This window comes from Aquarana catesbeiana, linkage group LG01 (genome assembly GCF_042186555.1).
Source record: "Aquarana catesbeiana isolate 2022-GZ linkage group LG01, ASM4218655v1, whole genome shotgun sequence".
NCBI classification, from domain to species: domain Eukaryota; kingdom Metazoa; phylum Chordata; class Amphibia; order Anura; family Ranidae; genus Aquarana; species Aquarana catesbeiana.
This window is the reverse complement of record NC_133324.1, coordinates 502,837,126-502,857,638: the sequence shown is the minus strand read 5'-3', so window position 1 is coordinate 502,857,638 and position 20,513 is coordinate 502,837,126. Positions and strand designations below refer to the sequence as shown.

At 46.2% G+C, this 20,513-nt stretch overlaps 1 protein-coding gene across 1 annotated transcript in view; it reads right to left on the bottom strand.

Annotated features, from left to right (window-relative positions):
• INSR (insulin receptor) overlaps positions 1 to 20,513 on the bottom strand; it is a 252,051-nt gene that overhangs the window by 47,872 nt on the left and 183,666 nt on the right. The window contains exons 12-14 of the mRNA XM_073593061.1: positions 17,605 to 17,744; positions 17,353 to 17,512; positions 1,231 to 1,330 (exon numbers count right to left, since the gene is read on the bottom strand). Of these exons, the coding sequence (XP_073449162.1) occupies positions 1,231 to 1,330; positions 17,353 to 17,512; positions 17,605 to 17,744 (400 nt within the window). The remainder of the gene's footprint in view (positions 1 to 1,230; positions 1,331 to 17,352; positions 17,513 to 17,604; positions 17,745 to 20,513) is intronic.

The window sequence follows — 20,513 nt, the reverse complement described above, 5'->3', positions numbered from 1 at the left end:
CACTGCGTCGCTTTAACTGACAATTGCGCGGTCGAGCGACGTGGCTCCCAAACAAAATTGACGTCCTTTTTTCCCCACAAATAGAGCTTTCTTTTGATGGTATTTGATCACCTCTGCGGTTTTTATTTTTTGCGCTACAAACAAAAAAATAGTGACAACTTTGAAGAAAACGCATTATTTGCTATAATAAATAGCCCCAAGAAATATATTTAAATTTTTTTTTTTCCTTAGTTTAGGCCAATACGTATTCTTCTACATATTTTGGTAAAAAAAAAAAAAAAATCGCAATAAGCATTTATTGGTTTTCTTGCGCAAAAGTTATAGCGTCTACAAAATAGGGGATAGTTTTATGGCATTTTTATTAATAATTTTTTTCTTACTAATGGTGGCGATCAGCGATTTTATTTGTAACTGTAACATTATGGCGGACGGATCGGACACTTTTGGCGCTATTTTGGGACCATTCACATTTATACAGCGATCAAATCGATTAAAAATGCATTGATTACTGTGTAAATGTGACTGGCAGTGAAGGGGTTAACCACTAGGGGGCAGTGAAGGGGTTAAGTGTGTCCTAGGGAGTGATTCTAACTGTGGGGGGCTGGGCTATGTGTGACACGATTACAGGGAGCTGTGATCAGTGTCCTGTCACTAGGCAGAATGGGGAAATGCTTGTTTACATCAGCATTTCCCCGTTCTTTCTCTCCGTGAGACGATTGCTGGTATCCCCGTGGACATTGAGGCCCGCAAACCGCTTCTTATAGGGCAACGTACAGGTACGTTAATATGCCTGTACGTGCCCTTCTGCCGACGTATATCGGCGTGAGCCGGTTGGCAAATGGTTAACAGAAGGAAATTGCAATTTGTTGAATAAACACAATATGGATCCTATGCACATCTCCCTTAGGTAGTTTATAGTGTCCTGTTAGCCATATGGATCTTGTAATTTAGGCGTGTTTGGTGCCCAATTTGTGTCAAATTGTATCTTAAGCTTGCTGTGTTTTGTCCATTACGGATTTGGTATTTCAATGTGACCATCCCGGTTACCAGCTTGTGCATTTCAGGAAAATGATAGCGCAATGTGTTCAGTATGACGTCCCCATTCAATTCACACAGTTTGTAGTTTGTCAGACCTAATGATCACTGCTTTTAAATTGTCATCGGGACATGCATATCTAATATAATGAATGCTATATGGCACAAAAATGTATATTAAAAGAAAATTCTCACTTCTTTTTCTGTATCATGCAGACAGTCAGGACGATGAGGAAAATAACAAGTATGATGACTGGGCCAACAAGAATCTTCAGTATGCTACTTGGGGGGGTGTCTGAAAAAAAAAATATGGAAAATAATGAAACATTTAAAGTATAGAGAAAAATTAATAACATTAAAGCGATATTAATCCCAAAAGCAAACATTTTATATTGTAGCTTACCAATTCTTAGATGTGGTGGCTGCATTCATTTTCTTTTTTAAGCCATCTTTCCTTAATTTTAATCTGCTGATCTGGCCAGAAAGTCTCTTATTTTTCAAAAGAACAGGCCCTCTTGCAGATTTTATCAGAAAGAGGGACGAGACAAATCATTTACTAATGACAATGGTGCATTTCTTTATGTAAAACTATTATGCCAAAAAGGAACAAAACGGTTTCTGTAACTGATTATAAAGTATTAGCTGGATTTTGGGTTCAATTTGTTAGTGTATCTAAATCTGCTAATACATCTAGCACTCCCCTCCTCCCAGACTGACAATGCTGCTGTCCAAAGTTGCCCCCTTTGCTTCTTCAGCCACAGAGGGGGCACTCTAATACAACAGGTGTGTTACTGGCCAGATCACCAGGTGAAAAACGGATGCAGCCCCACATCTAATGATTGGTAAGCTGAAATATATTACATTTTTGATGATGTTGACAATAGCGGCTCCTGCTAACCAAAGACAGCTCTACAAAGGCTACGCATGGTCCAGGAGAAAAAAACAGCCTACTGCTGCTGACTAAACACTCCCCTCCCCCCCTTTTCCCAGGGGGTGCGGTGGTGGCTTCCCTGTGTTGTATTACCTCACAGTTTTTTTTCATGCCCAACGGAGTTTCCCAACATAAGCCATGTCAGTGCCTGCCATGTAAAGAGCCATACTTGCGCCCCATCCCTTGTACATACTTAATTTATGATCCTGCCAGAGGGCGATCGCAGAGCCTCCCCTTCTAGGGGTCTGCACTGGCAGACCCGAATGCCATCCACGCGCACGGACTACTGTTGATTTTGAAACGGGGGGGGTTAGTGGCGAAGGGGCGTGGCTTAAGGCAGGCGGCGCGGTGTGCGGGACGTAGCATCCACTTGGAGCACACGCTGGGGACGCTGAGCAGGCTCGCACTTGAGGCTTTTAAAACAGACTCTTATCATTATCAGAAGATCTCCTTCATAGCAACTGAAGAGATGGAAGTCTGACACACAGGACACAGGAGCGCTGGGCATGTAAGGGATGCATACAGGCATTTCCAGTACAGGAAATACATTGTTACTCAGCACCAAGCTGAACTTTTTAGCGGCATTGTATCGCTAGACTATTGCTCAGCAAGTAGTGCATTTACTTAGTGCCTCTGATTTTGTGCTTTGCACTATGGCTTTCAAAAACGATACCACAAAGGTACCAAAAATTCCACCCCCAGGCGCTGGGAACTCCAGTCGTGCCTCTACACTGTCATCCGCCCTGCAGGGCCTAGAAGGAAGATTATCGGCTTTAATCGCATCCTCCATCCAAAAGGATAGGAAGCGTGTTAGATCCCCCTCCCCCACCTCAGACCCTTTACCAAGGGAACAGTGGGTACAGGATGAGGTGTTACCCTCAGGCGATCAGGAGGAAAAACACACCGATTACTCCTCTGCGAAGGAAACAACGGTAGATGAACCCTTTTCAGCCTCACAATCTGAGAAATTGCTGGTACAATCTCTTACGGAGATGATTCGTTCCACTTTCATGGTACCCCTAACCGAGTCTGCTGAAAGTTTGGTTTCTTCCTTGGGTTGCTTAAAACCTTTAGAGCCTTTTCAGGCGTTTCCTGTCCATGCATTACTAGAAAAGCTTATTTATGCTGAATGGGAACACCCGGATAAGCATTGTCTCCCTCCAAAGAGATTCTCAGTTCTCTATCCCATGGAGGAGAAATTCACCAAAAAAATGGAATGTACCAGCAGTTGACGCTGTGATTTCCAGTGTGAATAAAAGTCTAACTTGTCCAGTAGACAATACGCAAATGCTTAAAGTGGATGTAAATCCGAATTTTTTTTTTTTGATGTCATAATGTAGAGATTTCCTATCATTTGAGCCCAGTCTTGCCACAAAGAGTTAATCAAGCTCTGAGTAATCCTCTTTTATTGTTCAGTAAGATAAAACTTGACAAACAGAGAAAAACTTTGTCAAATCCTCCCCCTTGCTGTGAGCGACAGGTGATTTACATATCTCGTGCACTAGCCTAAGGCATGCATTATTTTTTAAATCCCACCCCCACTCCTTTCTTTAGCAGCTCTGCAAGGATTGGCTGTTCCACACCTCAGCATGATTTGGCATGCTGAAGTCATGTGGTTACTTTCCTGTCTTTTCACTGGATGTTAGAGATCATAGCAGAACTTCAGTGTAAGAAATACACAGGAGAAAATGCATATTGACAAGGGGAGTGTAGAGGTGGGCGGGGAGTCTACTGACATCACGACTCCACCCACCGAGCTCCAGACAACAGACCCACCCACAGAAACTGCAGTTTTTCGGGTCTCATAACAGACAGAGAGGAGACATTTGACAGGTAAAGATACATGCAGGAGGCATGTATATCCTTATAGATAACCCCTATGGCAGTAGTTTAGAAAGGATGACATTGGGTTTACATCCACTTTAAGGATCCAACAGATAAAAGGTTGGAATTCCTGTTAAAATCCTCTTTTTCTTTGGCAGGTGCCGTTACTCAACCTGCAGTCGCTGCAATAGGCATCTGTCAGTCCCTAAGGCAGGGGACTCAAACTGGCGGCCCTCCAGCTGTTGCAAAACTACAAGTCCCATGAGGCATTGCAAGGCTGACATATACAAGCATGACTCCCACAGGCAGAGGCATGATGGGACTTGTAGTTTCGCAACAGCTGGAGGGCCGCCAGTTTGAGACCCCTGCCCTAAGGCTTCATGCACACGAGAAGCCGTGCAAACTCTGCTGAACACGTTTTTAAAAGCTGAAATTGGCGTTTGCAGCGTTTGCATGCAGAGTTTAGCCGCGTTTTACCACGTTTGCATCTAGAAGCATCTGCAGAGCAGAGAATGACATTTTGCGACCCAACTTTGGGGCCCCGTATCTCGGGGCCACTTGGTGCTAGGAACCCCAAATTGTGTGCTAACACAGTGGAACACCAAGTGGCCCCGAGATATGGGGCCCCAAAGTCGGGTCGTAAAATGTCATTCTCTGCTGCAGTTTACCGTCATATTTCTGTGTTTTCTGGTCCAAAAAATAGGGTTCCTTTAAAAACACTTATAAACGCAAACACGGCTAAACGCGTTACCGGCGTTTAGCCTCTGAAAGGTGGAAAACTTTTGTGTCTGAACCCATTTTTTTGCTTCTGGAAAAACGAGGTTAAACGCAACTGCCTAAAAACACCAAAAAAACGCGACTATGTACATGGACATAAGCATTTTTCTGCAGCAGAGAATGACATTTTGTGACCCAAATTTGGGGCCCCATATCTTGGGGCCACTTGGTGCTAGGAACCCCAAATTTGGTTTGCTAACACAGTGGAACTAACACTACAACATATCCATATTTGGGGTTTCTAGCACTAAGTGGCCCTGAGATATGGGGCCCCAAATTTGGGTCACAAAATGGTGAATCCTTCTGAAGGAGAGCCAGGTACAATGTGGACATAATCTTAGCGAGGGACTCCTGCGCCAGCAACTCCTCAATAGGGTCTGCCCTGAGACTGGAGGGCAATGGGAACTGTGCCCTGGCTGCATGATGCAACTGGTGATACCTAAACGCCATCCAGGCTGGAAGGCTAAATCTGTCTACGAGAGCCCGAAGCGAGAGAAGAGATCCAGCTTGGAACACATCTCATAACAGCTTAATGCCATAGCGGGCCCAAAGTTGTGGATCTGGGATAGTTCTGAAGTGAGGGAGAGAAGGATTTCCCCACAAGGGGCAGAAGGGGGACCACCTATTAGGGCACATAAATCGTCGTCTAGCCAATCCCCACACCCGAAGGGTCACCGCAGTCAAGGTCGGAAGGGAGGGGTACGCCGAGGAGCCCCTATACACCAAATTGCCCAGCTCCGTAAGAGATCCCACTATGGCCGCTTACAAACACACAGCTGCATTTGCTCTGGACTGCTGAAACCACTACCTCACTGTGACAAGCATAGCTGCCCAATAGTATACCAATAGGCTGGGTAAGGCCAGGCCACCGCAACCTACTGGAAGCTGAAGGATTTGTCTGGCCAACAGAGGGGAAGCCCCCTGCCACAGAAAAGAGCCAATGCAGCTGTCTATGTCCTTAAAGAAGGACGGGGATATCCAGACAGGACAATTTCTGAAAATATAGGTAAATTTGGGGAGATAAATCATCTTCAAAATATTATCTCTAAGACGATGAACTATAGGTTGGAGATTAAGGCGCTGAAAGGAACCCAGATCCCTCGAAACTCTAATACCTAAATAAGTGAATTCCTCCACCCATTGCAAGGGGGTCTGTGTCCCACACACCCTGGCCTGTGCATCTAAGGGGAATAAGGCAGATTTGGACCAATTAATGCAAATTCCTGATAACCCTCTAAATTCATTGAAGGCTGCCAAGGCAGCACTCAGTGATGACTCTGCATCCTGCAGGTACAGCAAAGTGTCATCTGCATATAAGGATATCTTCTCCTCCAGAGGGCCGACCCGAAGACCCACAATACGGTCAGATTCTCTAATCAGGACCGCCAGAGGCTCCAGCGCTAAGGCAAACAGGCTGGGTGATAGCGGGCACCCCTGACGGGTCCCCCATTGGAGGAGAAAGTAATCCGAGAGGTTACCATTTATATGGATCCTAGCTCTAGGAGCACGGTAAAGCAGACCCAGCCAGTTGAGGAACCTTGGTCCAAACCAGAACCTCCCACAGGTATCCCCACTCCACAGAGTCAAAAGCCTTCTCCGCGTCCAGAGAGGCTATGACTCTTTTACCAGCATTACTATGGGAGGTAGTCAGATTAAGAAATAAGCGGCGGCTATTAATGTCGGTGCCCTTACCCACCATGAACCCCGTCGGGTCTGCAAGGACAAGATCATCCATTACTCTACCGAGCCGGGTGGCCAGTATTTTTGCCAGCAATTTGGCGTCAGCATTAATTAGCGATATCGGTCTGTAGGAAGCGCACTCCTCAGGGTCCTTACCAGGTTTGGGCACCAACACCACTATCGCATCATACATTGAATCAGGTAGACATCCCAACGCCGTGAATTGTTTCAGCAATGCTGTAAGCCTGGGCGCTAACAATTCCAGGTAGGTAGAGTAGAATTCAATAGGGATCCCATCTGGCCCCGGGGCTCTGCTGCAGTTTACCATCATATTTCTGTGTTTTCTGGTCCAAAAAATAGGGTTCCTTTGAATGCGGTATTGGCGTTTAGCCGCGTTTGGCGTCTGAAACTTGGAAAACTTGTGTCTGAACCCATTTTTTTGCTTCTGGAAAAACGAGGTTAAACACAACTGCCTAAAAACACCAAAAAAACAAGACTGTGTACATGGACACATAGGATAACATTGAATGAGTTCAGAGGCAGTTGAAAAAAGTGTCCAACTGCCTCTGAACGCGCGTTTAACAGCGTCTCGTGTGCATGAGGCCTAACGGACCAGTTTAGACAGGCTCTTAAGGAGGTTCTTGCACAACAAGCCAACAAGCTTTTGGTAGTTTGACCGAACTACCAAAAGCATTATGTTTTGCCATAATCGCCATGAAAGATTCTTTATCAGGCGTCCCGCCTTGCACTTGTGCTAGTACACATGCGTAGGATCCTATGGTTAAAAAATTGGCCAGCCGAAGCACCATGCAAAAAACTCCTGACTGGCTTTCCTTTTCATGGGGATCGGCTATTTGGGGATGATTTGGACAAATACATCCAAATGATTTCTAGTGGGAAAAGTACTCTTTTGCCAGTCAAAAGAAAGTATAAATGCCCTTCATTTAGGCTGACTTTTTCTCCTGCGCCAGGAGCATCCGCCTCTAGGCAGTGGCGATGGCCTCCGCCGTCAAGACTCTAAAGGAAAACCTCAGGGTCAGGCCCAGGCACATAAGGAGGCCTGGGGCCAGAAACCTGCAAAGCAGAATTCTAAAGCCTCATTATGAAGGGGTGCCCCCCCGTCAGAGTGGGGGGAAGACTTCTGCAAAACTCAGAAGTCTGACAAGAGGAAATTCAGGACAGATGGGTCATCTCTATGGAGTCTCTAGGACACAAAATAGAATTTCGAGTTTCCACCGTCTTGTTTTCTGAGGTCAAACATTCCCAAAGATCCAGGGAAAAGGCAATCTCTGTTGCCAATAGACCAGTCGGTGGCTCGTTTGGAGCAAAGTGTACGCATTACAACCAGTTACCTGGAAAGTCTGGGTTGGATTCTCAATCTAGAGAAGTCTTCCTTAAAACCGCTAAAAAGCTTGGAGTATTTGGGCCTCATCATACACACAGCCCAGAAAAAGGTGTTCTTGCCTCAGGCAAAAATCAACTCCATAAGAGAGCTGATGCGGATGGTCAGGTCGAAAGGAGATCTGTCAGGGACATGGCCGTCCTAGTACTGGCAATGTTGCCCAGACCCTCCATGGACCCCCACGGAGGATCCTGAGACATGCACGAGCGTGCGCATCGGCGTGCATTGGTGCAAGCCGGTGCGCATCGGCGTGCATTGGCGCAAGCCGGTGCGCATGACCGTGCAATACGGCGCATGCGCGACGGTGCGCAAGTGGCGTGACAGACGCTGGCGCCAGTGGCCCTATTTAAACCAGCCTGTGACCACAGGACGTTGCTGGATTATCTTCTCAGCTTCCTTGTGTACTTGACCTTGCCTCCTGATCTGTGAATACCCGTTGTGCCCCGGCTTGCCTTGACCTTGCTTCCTGATCTCCTGATTTGACCCTTGGCCTGCTTCTGGACTCCACTTCTGCATCCTGATCTCCCGGCTTGACCTTTGGCTTGTACCTGGACCCTGCCTGTGTATGACCTTGGCTCGCCCCTGTATATTCTCTCCGGACTGATTTATCCGTGTATGACCCCTGGCCTGTCTCCTGGTTTCTCCTTTTACCTGAATACTGCAAGTTCTGCTTTGCCAGCTTTGACCATCCCTCAGTGACTGAGCTCATCTGACTGCAAACAAGCAGCTGGCCAACCGTGCTTCTTTGGGCACCGCGCTTCCTGTTCCCAAATCCAGGAATGGGCTGCACTTAGCCGCAAGGGGAGCCCTCTTAGCATCTCGATCTCCATACCCACATCTGACAGTATAATCCAGCCATGTCAGAGATCGACAGAGGCGCTTCCCCTGTAGAGGCTATGTGCCAACAGGTCTCCGTACTTACCCAAGCAGTGCAGAAGCTGCAAGGTGCCTACGTTCAATTAGAGGGTCGTCTGCAACACTTACCTTCGGATCCTGTGTCTCCTGATCCAAGTTCCATCCCCACCTGTACCTCGTCTGACGTGCTGCCAGAGGAATCTCCTATCACGGTGTTGGGTCCACCTCCTGAACCATGTGTGCCGATTCCTGAATGCTTCTCGGGGGACTGAAGAAAGTTTAGGGCGTTTAAAAATGCCTGTCTGCTATACCTGGCTCTGCAACCAAGAACTTGTTCTCTTGAGAATATTAAAGTTGGTTTCATTATATCCTTACTTTTGGCCGACTCCCAGGCTTGGGCCCATGGACTATTAGAGCAGAGAAGCCCCATTACTGAATCCGTTGATTCTTTCTTCAGGGCTATGGCCCAGTTGTACGACGACCCCCAACGTACAGCTATGGCTGAAATTGCTCTGCACACCCTACAGCAGGGACAGCATCCTGCAGAGGATTACACAGTGGACTTCCGCACCTGGGCTACAGACACTTGCTGGAACCAAGCTGTTCTCTGATACCAATACTGTCTGGGTTTATCTGAATCTCTCAAGGATGAGCTGGCCAGGGTTGCAACCCCGGATACCCTAGAGGGCAGCTAACCATACAACTGGATAGGCGCCTACATGAACGTTGCACTGAAAGATCCCATAATCTTCAATCAACCCAAGAACTGCCTGAAACTCCTTTTCCTGGCTTCCGGTCCCTCCAGTTTTCCTGTATCTGAAGTCAGACCCAAACGGATTAGTATGTTCCGTCCTGCTCTGTCACCTGAAGAAAGGCTCTACCGTCGACAGGCGAATTGCTGCTTTTATTGTGGAGACAGAGGCCATTTCTTGCAAGATTGCCACCTCAGGCCAAAGAGACCATCCTACCTGCCTCCTGCCCACTGTCAAGCACCAGGACTAACCTCATCTCACCCCGTTCTCCCTATCTCCTTATCAGTGGCAAAAGAAGAGATCCAGCTTTCAGCCATTATTGACTCCGGGGCCTGTAGCTGCTTCTTAGACATAACCCTGGCCAAGAGACTTGGAATTCCCCTTGTTACTAAGAAGCAGCAGTTAACAGTTCATTGGGCTGATGGATCTCTACCCAGTTCTGGATTGATTACCCATGAAACCCTGCCAATTTTTATGACAACCAAGTCCGACCATAAGGAACTGATACGCTTTGATGTGTTGTGTTCTCCCCCGTTTCCGGTCATTTTTGCAGTCCCCTGGCTTCGAGCACACAACCCTCGCATTGACTGGCTTAAGAATGAAGTTCAGTTTTCATGTGCCTACTGTCAGCAGCATTGCCTTGTCCCTAGTGCCAAGGACTCCACCAGCTGCCTGTCCATACAACCAGTTTCTTGTGCCAATCCTCATGTATCTCTTGCCTATCAAGAATTCCTGGACGTGTTCGATAAGAAAGGGGCAGACTCCCTTCCACCCCACCGTCCCTACCACTGCCTATTGAGTTGCTTCCAGGCTCTGAGATTCCCTTTGGCCGTCTTTTCCCTTTATCAGAGACTGAACTTGAAACGTTACGATCCTATATCGATGAGAACCTGGAAAAAGGATTTATTCATCTCTCTTCATCCCCTGCTGGTGCCGGCATCTTTTTAGTCGAGAAAAAGGATAAGACGCTAAGACCTTGGGTAGACTACCGAGAGTTGAATAAGATTACCATCAAAAATCGCTACCCTCCTCCCCTCATCCTAGAACTCTTCCAATGTTTCCGTTCTGCCCGAGTCTTTTCCAAACTGGATTTACGAGGTGCTTACAATCTGGTGCGCATCCGTGAGGGGGATGAGTGGAAAACGGCGTTCCGAACTAGTTTCGGACATTTCGAGTACCTGGTAATGCCGTTCAGACTCTGCAATGCTCCAGCCACATTCCAGCACTTCGTGAACGATATTTTTCGAGACCATCTGCACAACTTCCTCATTGTATATCTGGATGACATCCTTGTTTTCTCAGCCACCCTGGAGATCCATTGAGTTCACATGAAAACGGTACTAACTATTCTAAGAACGCATGGACTGTACGTGAAAGCCGAAAAATGCGACTTTGAAAAGGAAACTATCCACTTCTTGGGTCTGGTCATTTCCACTAAAGGAGTGGCCATGGATCCCCAGAAAGCAAAAGTCATCTGGGATTGGCCTGCCCCCTCAGACAAAAAGGGCATCCAAAGATTTATCGTTTTTTTTTTCAAACTTCTATAGAAGATTTATTAAGAACTTTTCAGCCATTATATCTCCCATTATCCAACTAACCCGTTTGCATTCCAGGTTCCAGTGGAACCCAGAGGCTCAAGCAGCTTTTGACAGACTTAAAACAGTATTTGTCTAAACACCAGTCCTGCAGCATCCTGATCCCACATTACGCTATGTGCTAGAAGTCAATGCATCTGAAGTGGCCACGGGAGCTATCCTTTCTCAATGGCAAGGTCCTAAATCATTATTACATCCTGTAGCTTTTTCCTCTCGGAAAATGACGCAACCAGAGAGGAATTATGATGTTGGAGATCGGGAGCTTTTGGCCATTAAAACAGCCTTGGAGGAATGGAGGCATTTACATGAAGGTGCAGCACATCCCATCATGATTTTCACCGATTACAAAAACCTAGAATACATTAGGACTGTCAGATGTTTAAGACCGCACCAAGGTTTAATTTTAAGATTTCTTATCGTCCTGGATCAAAGAATGGAAAGGCGGATGCTCTGTCTCGGATGTTCCCAGATACTCCTGAAGAAACCACTCCCGGTACAATTCTGTCTTCTCAGAACTTTCTTCTTATTCAACCTGACCTAAGAGCATCTATTGTTCAAGCCTCTCTCCAGTGTACGGAACCAGGAAGTTCAACTTTAAGGAGACACAAAGGGTTCCTGTGGCATCAGGACAAAATTTTTGTTCCCCAGGAAGTCAGACTACAAGTCTTAAAAAAATTTCATGACCATCAGCTGGCCGGGCATTTCGGGGTCCGGAAGACTATTGATCTCACCCAACGTTACCTGTGGTGGCCTTTCCTAAGAGCTGACTGTAAAAAATATGTTAATTCCTGTCTGATGTGCCAACAAACCAAACCCTGGAACAGTATCTACGATGCTTCTGCTCCTTCTCCCAAGATGACTGGGCCCCTTTGCTGCCTTGTGCCGAGTTTGCCTATAAGAACACCATTCACACAGCCACCAAGCAGTCACCCTTTTGGGCAAACTACGGCTTCCATCCGTCCTTTCTACCCAACACCATTCCTGAATCTCCGGTACCAGCTGTCCAGGATAGAATAACTTTTCTCTAAACTAATTACCAAGCTCTCCAAAGAACCATGCGAAAGGCTCAGGAAGACTTCAAAAAACACTATGATAGAAGGAAGAAGGAGAATCCCATCTACAAGATGGGTGACAAGGTATGGCTGTCTTCTGCTAATCTCAAACTTTCTTGTCCTCCCAGGAAGCTTGGTCCAAGGTTTGTGGGTCCATTCGAAATCAAGAGGGAAGTGAATCCTGTGGCCTTTGAACTCTTTGCCGGCCTCCTACAAGATCCATCCGGTATTCCATGTCTCCCTACTGAAACCAGCTGTGCCAAGTTCATTTTCAGGAAGAGAGGAGCTGCCACTTCCACCAGTCACCATAGGTAATGACACTGAATATGAAGTCGAAGCCATCCTTGACTGCCAGAAAAGAGGTAGGCAGACTCAATTTCTTGTTAAATGGAAGGGGTATCCTTCGGGAGAAAATTCTTGGGAACCGTTGGTTAATATTCAGTCTAGGTTAGGCATCCGGAGGCTGCCTCTTGGGGGGGGGGGGGGGGGGCACTGTCAAGTACATGGCCATCCTAGTACTGGCAATGTTGCCCAGACCCTTCATGGACACCCACGGAGGATCCTGAGACGTGCACGAGCATGCGCCGAGCATCGGCGCACACGACTGCGCAATACGGCACATGCGCGATGGTGAGCAAGTGGCGTGACAGACGCTGGCGCCAGTGGCCCTATTTAAACCAGCCTGTGACCACAGGACGTTGCTGGATTATCTTCTCAGTTCACTTGTGTACTTGACCTTGCCTCCTAATCTGTGAACACCCGTTGTGTCCCGGCTTGCCTTGACCTTGCTTCCTGATCTCCTGGTTTGACCCTTGGCCTGCTTCTGGACTCCGCTTCTGCATCCTGATCTTCCGGCTTGACCTTTGGCTTGTACCTGGACCCTGCCTTTGTATGACCTTGGCTCACCCCTGTATTCTCTCCGGACTGATTTATCCGTGTATGACCCCTGGCCTGTCTCCTGGTTTCTCCTTTTACCTGAATACTGCACGTTCTGCTTTGCCAGCTTTGACCATCCCTCAGTGGCTGAGCTCATCGGACTGCAAACAAGCACCTGGCCAACCGTGCTTCTTTGAGCACCGTGCTTCCTCTTCCCAAATCCAGGAACGCGCTGCACTTAGCCGCAAGAGGAGCCCTCTTAGCACCTCGATTAGAGGTCGACCGATATATAGGCCGATATTTTTTTATAAATCGGCATGGGCCGATTATTATCTAAATTAGGCCGATATTTAACACTGGCCGCCGTTCCTCCTCCCCTCTCTACACTCAGCGCGGTGCTTGATGCTTGCCAGAGTCGCTGAGTGTGTGAAACTGACAGGTAACGCAGAGGAGCGAGAGAGGGGATCTGTCAGCATTGAGGTTGATGTCGGGGGTGGGCAGTACCCGCCCACCCCGACATTAAGCTCAATTCTGACAGCTCCTCTGTTAGTTTCACACACAGTTTACACTCGGTTCAGTGTGAAACCTGTCAGTGCCACCTGCCAGTGCCAATCAGTGCCACCTGCCAGTGCCAACTAGTGCCACCTGCCAGTGCCAACTAGTGCCACCTGCCAGTGCCACCGCCAACCAGTGCCACCTGCCAATGCCAACCAGTGCTTGCCAGTGCCACCTACAGTGCCACCTGCCAGTGCCAAGCCAATCAGTGCCACCTGCCAGTGCCAATAGTGCCAATCAGTGCCACCTGCCAGTGCCAACTAGTGTCACCTGCCAGTGCCACCACCAACCAGTGCCTGCCAGTGCCACCTCCAATCAGTGCCACCTGCCAGTGCCAAGCCAATCAGTGCCACCTGCCAGTGCCACCTGCCAATGCCAACCAGTGCCACCTTCCAGTGCCAACCAGTGCCACTGCCAATAAGTGCCACCTGCCAGTGCCACCTAGTGCCTGCCAGTGCCACCGCCAACCAGTGCCACTGCCAATCACTGCCACCTGCCAGTTCCAACCAGTGCCTCCTCCAACCAGTGCTACCTGTCAGTGCCAACCAGTGCCACTGCCAATCAGTGCCACCTGCCAGTGTCATCTGTCAGTGCTACCTGCCAATCAGTGCCACGTGCCAGCGCCACCTGCCAGTGCCAACCAGTGCCATTTGTCAGTTCCAAACCAGTGCCACGTGCCAACCAGTGCCATCTGTCAGTTGCAAACCAGTGCCACCTGCCAGTGCCAACCAGTGCTATCTGCCAGTGCCAATCAGTGCCACCTGCCAGTGCCAATCAGTGCCACCTGCCACAGCCAACCAGTGCCATCTGTACTGAGGACATCAAGTGTGTGGTAGAGTGACAGGAGCAAGCAGGGAGGGGTGGGTGAGGTTTTTTTTTTTTTTTAAATTGGCCTAAAATATCGGCCACAAAAATCGGCATCATATATCGGCCGCCCCAATTTCTAAATATCGGTATCAGCATCAGCCAGCGAAAAACCCATATCGGTCGACCTCTAATCTCGATCTCCATACCCGCATCTGACAAGATCTCTCCATTCGCCTTTGCATGAGGTTGTTAGGAAAGATGGTGGCTTCATTCAAAGCAGTTCCCTATGCCCAGTTCCATTTGAGCTGCAAAACAGTATCCTGCCTGTTTGGAACAAAATGATTCAAGCTTTAGACTTGCCAATGCGGCTGTCCCCAAGGGTGTCCCAAAGCCTCAGTTGGTAGTTACTAACCCAGAATCTGCTGAAAGGAAAATCCTTCACACCAGTTATCTGGAAAGTGGTAACAACAGATGCCAGCCTTCCAGGCTGGGGAGCAGTACAAGAAAAGAAAACTGTCCAGGGACAGTGGTCAAGAACCGAAAGAGCCTTGCCCATCAACATCCTAGAGATTCAGGCAGTAGGTCTGGCTCTGAAGGCCTGTACTCTTAGGTTATGGGATTGTCCTGTTAGGATCCAATAAGACAATGCTACAGCTATGGCCTATATCAATCACCAAGGGGGCACCAAGAGTCTCGCAGCACAGAGAGAGGTGAACAATAGTCTAACATGGGCAGAAAGGAATGTTCCGTGCCTATCGGCAGTCTTCATTCCGGGAGTAGAGAATTGGCAGGTGGACTACTTGAGTCACCAGCAGTTATTTCCCTTTCAGCCCTTGGGACTTGAACTTAGTTTTGTTCGTGTTACAAAAACAGCCATTTGAACCAATACAGCATATTCCCTTAGTCCTTCTGACAAGGAAGTTAGTGTTCTTGGTTGTTATATCCTCAGCAAGGAGGGTTTCGGAATTGGCTGCTCTTTCTTGTAAAGAGCAATACTTGATTATTCGTGAGGACAGAGTGGTGTTGTGCCCTCGTCCAGGTTTTTTGCCAAAAGTGGTCTCAGGTTTCCACCTGAACCAAGATATTGCCCTGCCATCTTTTTTTCCAAAACCATGTTCCCGGGAAAGAGAAGTCACTACATTGTCTTGATGTGGTGAGAGCGGTCAAAGTCAATTTAAAGACTGCTCAGATCCGAAAGACTGATGTCTTATTTGTTCTGCCAGAGGGTCCTAAGGAAGGACAGGCAGCACCGAAATCCACTGTCGCTAAGTGGATTTGGCAAGTTATAATTCAGGCTTATGATTTAAGGGGTAAGATTCCACCTTTTCATGTCAAAGCGCACTCTACCAGGGCAGTTAGTTTTTCTTGGGCAGTGCGTCACCAGGCCTCCATGCACAGATCTCTAAGGCTGCAAATTGGTCTTCAGTACATACATTCACCAAGTTTTATCAGGTGTATGTAAGAAGGCATGAGGATATCGCCTTTGGGTGCAGTGTGCTGCAGGCAACAGTATAGGTCCTCAAAGTCTGGGGGTGCCCTACGGGTTGTGTCTCCCTCCCCTTAAATAGCATTGCTATGGGACGTCCCACATAGTGATTAGTATGGTGCTCGCTGTCCCATGAGATACGATAAAGAAAATAGGATTTTTTATAACAGCTTACCTGTAAACTCCTTTTCTTGGAGTACATCACTTGACACAGAGGTCCTGCCCCTCTTTCTGGGGTTTAAGTATATTGCTTTGCTACAAAAACTGAGGTACTCCTGGTAGGAGGAGGGGTTATATAGGGAGTGAACTTCCTGTATTAGGTATACCAGTATCCATCACCTGAAGGTGCCTATATACCCACATATTGATTACTATGGTGCTCTGTGTCCCGTGATGTACTCCAAGAAAACGATTTTACAGGTAAGCTGTTATAAAAGCTGTTATAAAGCTGTTTTTTTTTCTACAGGAGCCTGCAATGCATTGCACCCATGCAATATCAGGCTCCTGCACACTCACTCCTTCAGTTAGAAAACTGGAGGAAGAGTGACTGGTCTATGAGTAGGCTGATCAGCACACTGGTAGTCCATTGAGACCTGTTTATTCATTCACAGATCCCTGTAAATGGATGACGCAGCTGTGCAGGGCTTTGTCTGCCAATTTTTAGGATGACAGCAAATATGTGGGAGAAGAATCCTGCCTGCTATCACAGGGAAAGAGGGGGCTCAGAGGGTGCTGGAACATGTTACATCCTAAAAATAGGTAAAACATGGAATATGTTCAAAAGGTGAACTTGGCCTTTAAACAATTTCCATATTCTTAAAAAGCAGAAAAAAAGTGTTTTAATGAACCCAACCCTGACCAATCTAGCTGCTTGTAATATGAAGTAATAATTCTCAAAGTGTATTAACAGATCACAAAGATTCACAACAAAGACTCTAAAGTTAGGTTTCAGTTAGCTTTTAACAGCTTGTTGTAGATGGTTTATACTAGAGGGCTGGCAGGCTGTCAAGATTTGCTATAGTTATAGTTGTCTGTGCCTTTGTTGTGAACTTTGAAAATCAATTTCTCCACAAAGACTATAGCTGCATATGTAAAAGTACTTTTACGGCTTGTTCAAAATATGTAAATACTTGCATGCATAATCTAGGCACAGGTTTGCTTTAAACATTGTCTGGTACTTTTTTCTTTGCGGAAAAAGACATGCTAAAATTACAAACAGCTGTGTATGGTAGCCACACATTCTTGTAAGACTCCAACAGCAGAATCTATAAACAGGGTGGGCTGTACTTTGCAGCCATTGATATAGAATCAGTCATGGCAAGCATGTAAAGCTCCTCCCAAAATTTACATTATTATTTTGTTTAATATGTTTACTAAAGAGTTTTTTCAGAAAAATAATACAAAAGCAGCAATAAGGTCCAGATGAGATAAGTCCAGTATGTGTAACATGTCATACAGTAAATGCATAAGAGACCTGAAACTAGACATATCCATTATATAAACATATTGATAAAATATGTCAACAATTTAGAATGTGTTACTTTACTAAAAAAAAGTTGAGTAGAAAAGTAGAAAAAGGGGAGATAAAAAGCCTTAGAATAAGAGGAGGAAAGGAGGGGATCCCGATCTTGACCTAACATGAAAAACATTTTGGTAAACCAATGTACAGTAGATCACATGATATATTTGCTAACCCTTGTATTTCTGAGGTGTTTGGATACTCACGTTGGTCTGGCACATGAAAATACGTGGTTTGTGTCCAGGATCCATTGCCAGCCAGTGAAGTTGCTCGGACTCTCACACTGTAGTTTCCAGGCAAAAGTGAGCGCAGCTTTGCTCTCTTTTCCAGAAGGTACTGTTTCTGGGACACACATTCATTGTCCTCCTACAAGACATAGGTAATAGAAAATTATATTTTAGATAATACAGACAGATGTTAAAACATGTACAACACAAGGTAAACAATGGAAAACTTACCTGAGTGTCTCCAACACGGGAGTATTGTACTTCATACAAAATGGTTAGGCCATTAGGATTTTTTGGCTCCTTCCACATGATGTGAACGTAGGGTTCTATATATTCAGAAGTAACTGGCTCCTCAATATTATCTGCCTTTGCTGTGGAGAGACAGTACTCATTAGTGCAAAACAAAAAACCTTCAATATTATTCAGCACAATTCCCCAAATATAGAATATATATTGGTCGGAATTAGGCACTAACTGACCAACACAACTTGGTCCATCTGAGCTTATTTAGCAGACTTGTCAAGGAAAAAAACAAACATGGTCCACAGGCTTGGGAAACAACCTCAACCTGGTTCTGAGGATACCCAGTGAAACCAACCCTAGTGTTTATTTTTTTTAAATCATGGAGCCATATACATCTCATCAAATACAATAGTACAGGTACTATGTTACATATACACCCCCATCCGTAACCTTTTAAAAAAAATGTGGGGTTGAGTAGTGTGGGCAAACAGACTGTGAACCCTGGACAGAACATCTGTATTACCAGCTGACTTCCAGGTCAATGCTCCACTGCAAATTTGAAATTTTGTGATGCCAGGAACCACCACGCGACTCTTGCATTTCACGATTTATTGTGGGCCATCCACTTGAGAGAGGCATGGTCTGTGATGAGCCTGAACTGCCACCTTAAAGTGCAATTCACACCGTATAGTCTTAGTTCCATGCATTTGTCCCTGGGTGCATATGGCCCTAAAGGTCAGTACCATTTGGCGCACCAGCATCGCCAAGCCACCTTATTTTTCAGTCTCTCACAGAATTTTACAGAATGCTGGCAGCAGAGCTTAGAAGGTGCATTGCATAGAAAAGTGATGGCAGAAAAATGACAGAGTCTTTTTTTTATCTATACATGTTTTGTTTTTTTTATTTGGATTTTCATTAACCTTTTTATCTGAGTATAGATCTAGGTTTGACCCAAGCATGCTTGAAGCCATCTACTGTTGGCAGTCTTACTACCTCTGCTGAAAGATTATTCCAAGCATCAACTACCTTTTCAGTAAAATAATACTTCATAAGATTAGTTTTGAACTTTCCTCCGGTTTGGGGGTCAGGTGCCCGTGTTCTTAATTTTGCTTTCATATTGAAAAAACTGCCCTACTGAACCTCACTCACCCCGTTGATGTATTTAAAGGTTTCAATCACGTCTCCCATTTGCCTTCTTTCCTCCAAACTGTACATATTAAGTTCCTGAAGTCACTCTTGGTATGTTTTATCCCCAAGACCGTTCACCATCTTTGTTACCCTTCTGGACACATTCTACCTTACTATCTTTTTGTAAGTGAGGTCTCCAGAACTGGACACAGTATTATAAATGAGGTCTCACTAAAGAACTATATAGGGGAATCAGGACCTCCTTCCTCCTGCTGATGATCCCTCTAGTTATGTATCCTAGAATTCTATTCACTTTTTCCACTGCCTGGTCACACTGTTTGCTCATTTTGCAAGCATCTGAAATAAGTAATCCCCCCCCCCCCCCAATCTTTTTCCCACCAAAACATGTGAATGAGCCAGAACAGTGTGCCTGTGTTCAAGAAGTTACACCCTCAACCTCATCCAACTGAGAAAAAAGGTCATTTCTCCATGGAGAAGTGGGGAGCCAGCTCCAAACTCTTAGGTTACCCCAATAATGACTTTTAGCTGCTCCCTGGCACAACTTATGATGGGATCATTTAACTGAACTGACCTAGCATTATATCGAGATAAAGGTAGATCGGGCAAGTCTATCTCTGGATTGGGTTTCTCTACTTCACCTGCTAATTCGTCCAGGACAAAACTATCTAACTTCCTAGGGGCTATTGCTACCACATTCATCAGGAACTCAGCTTTCAGGGGTTCAAAAGTGTGAGAATTGGTCACAGATATGTTCACACGTGCCTTATTAACACTTCCCTGCAAGTTCTAAAAGAAAGGTAGATCATGCACCAATATATGGATGTACATTAAATTCTTGATCATTCTCACTTCTTGGTCCTGGGTTCTTGCAAGTGGTCTAAAGGGACAATACAGCATTGGGATAGCTCTTGGTGTCCCTATGGATACAGATGACCCTCATTAACTGGGTTTGTAGTTTTTGGGAGTCCACCAGACTAGCATGCACCAGGGTTATCAAACTGGCAGATTCTTGCAAGGCCATAACCTCACAGCAGTTCACTTTAATGGCACATACCTGCCTCTGGTGTGCCTCATTCTGGGGTGCTGTGCATGCCGGCTTAGCGACCAGGGACAAACATCTGGCTTGTCCACATTCCATGTTTTCATTGGACAGGACAAATCACAGCTAGGCATTGGCAGCTGCAGTGTCACCCTCTTAAGTCCGCATTAGGGTTTGCGTTGTCCTTAGAAACCTAGTTTCCCATTCTTTGCAGCGGAAGTGGTCTCATCCCAGACTGTGGTGTTTTAGATCCTGGAGGCTAGACATCTGGAAACAGCATCCTGAAGAAAAGCTTCAGTTTTACGAAACTTCTCTACCAGGGCCACCAGTTGACGTGTGTCTTTGGGGTCAGCTTGTCAAGTAATTTGATGTATGATGGCTGAAAGGTCCAACCCTACCCTGTTACCTCACATTAAATGCCTAGGTGTGAATGTATTGAGCCCTCATGGACATGAGTACTGAAAGTGGGCCAACATTTTCTCTTTACATATTGGGTACTGATGAATTTTGTAGCATACTTTTTGAGGCACCACATCAAAAAAATGGGCGAGGACCGCAGCCCATTGAATCTTAGGACACAGCACCGCATACTGTTTGTAGCTAGTGCGATAACAGTATATTACAGAACACACAGCAGCTGCATCATTATATAATGAAAATAGACAATATTTGCCCATCTCAAAATTCAGCTTTAATTTCCAATAATGCT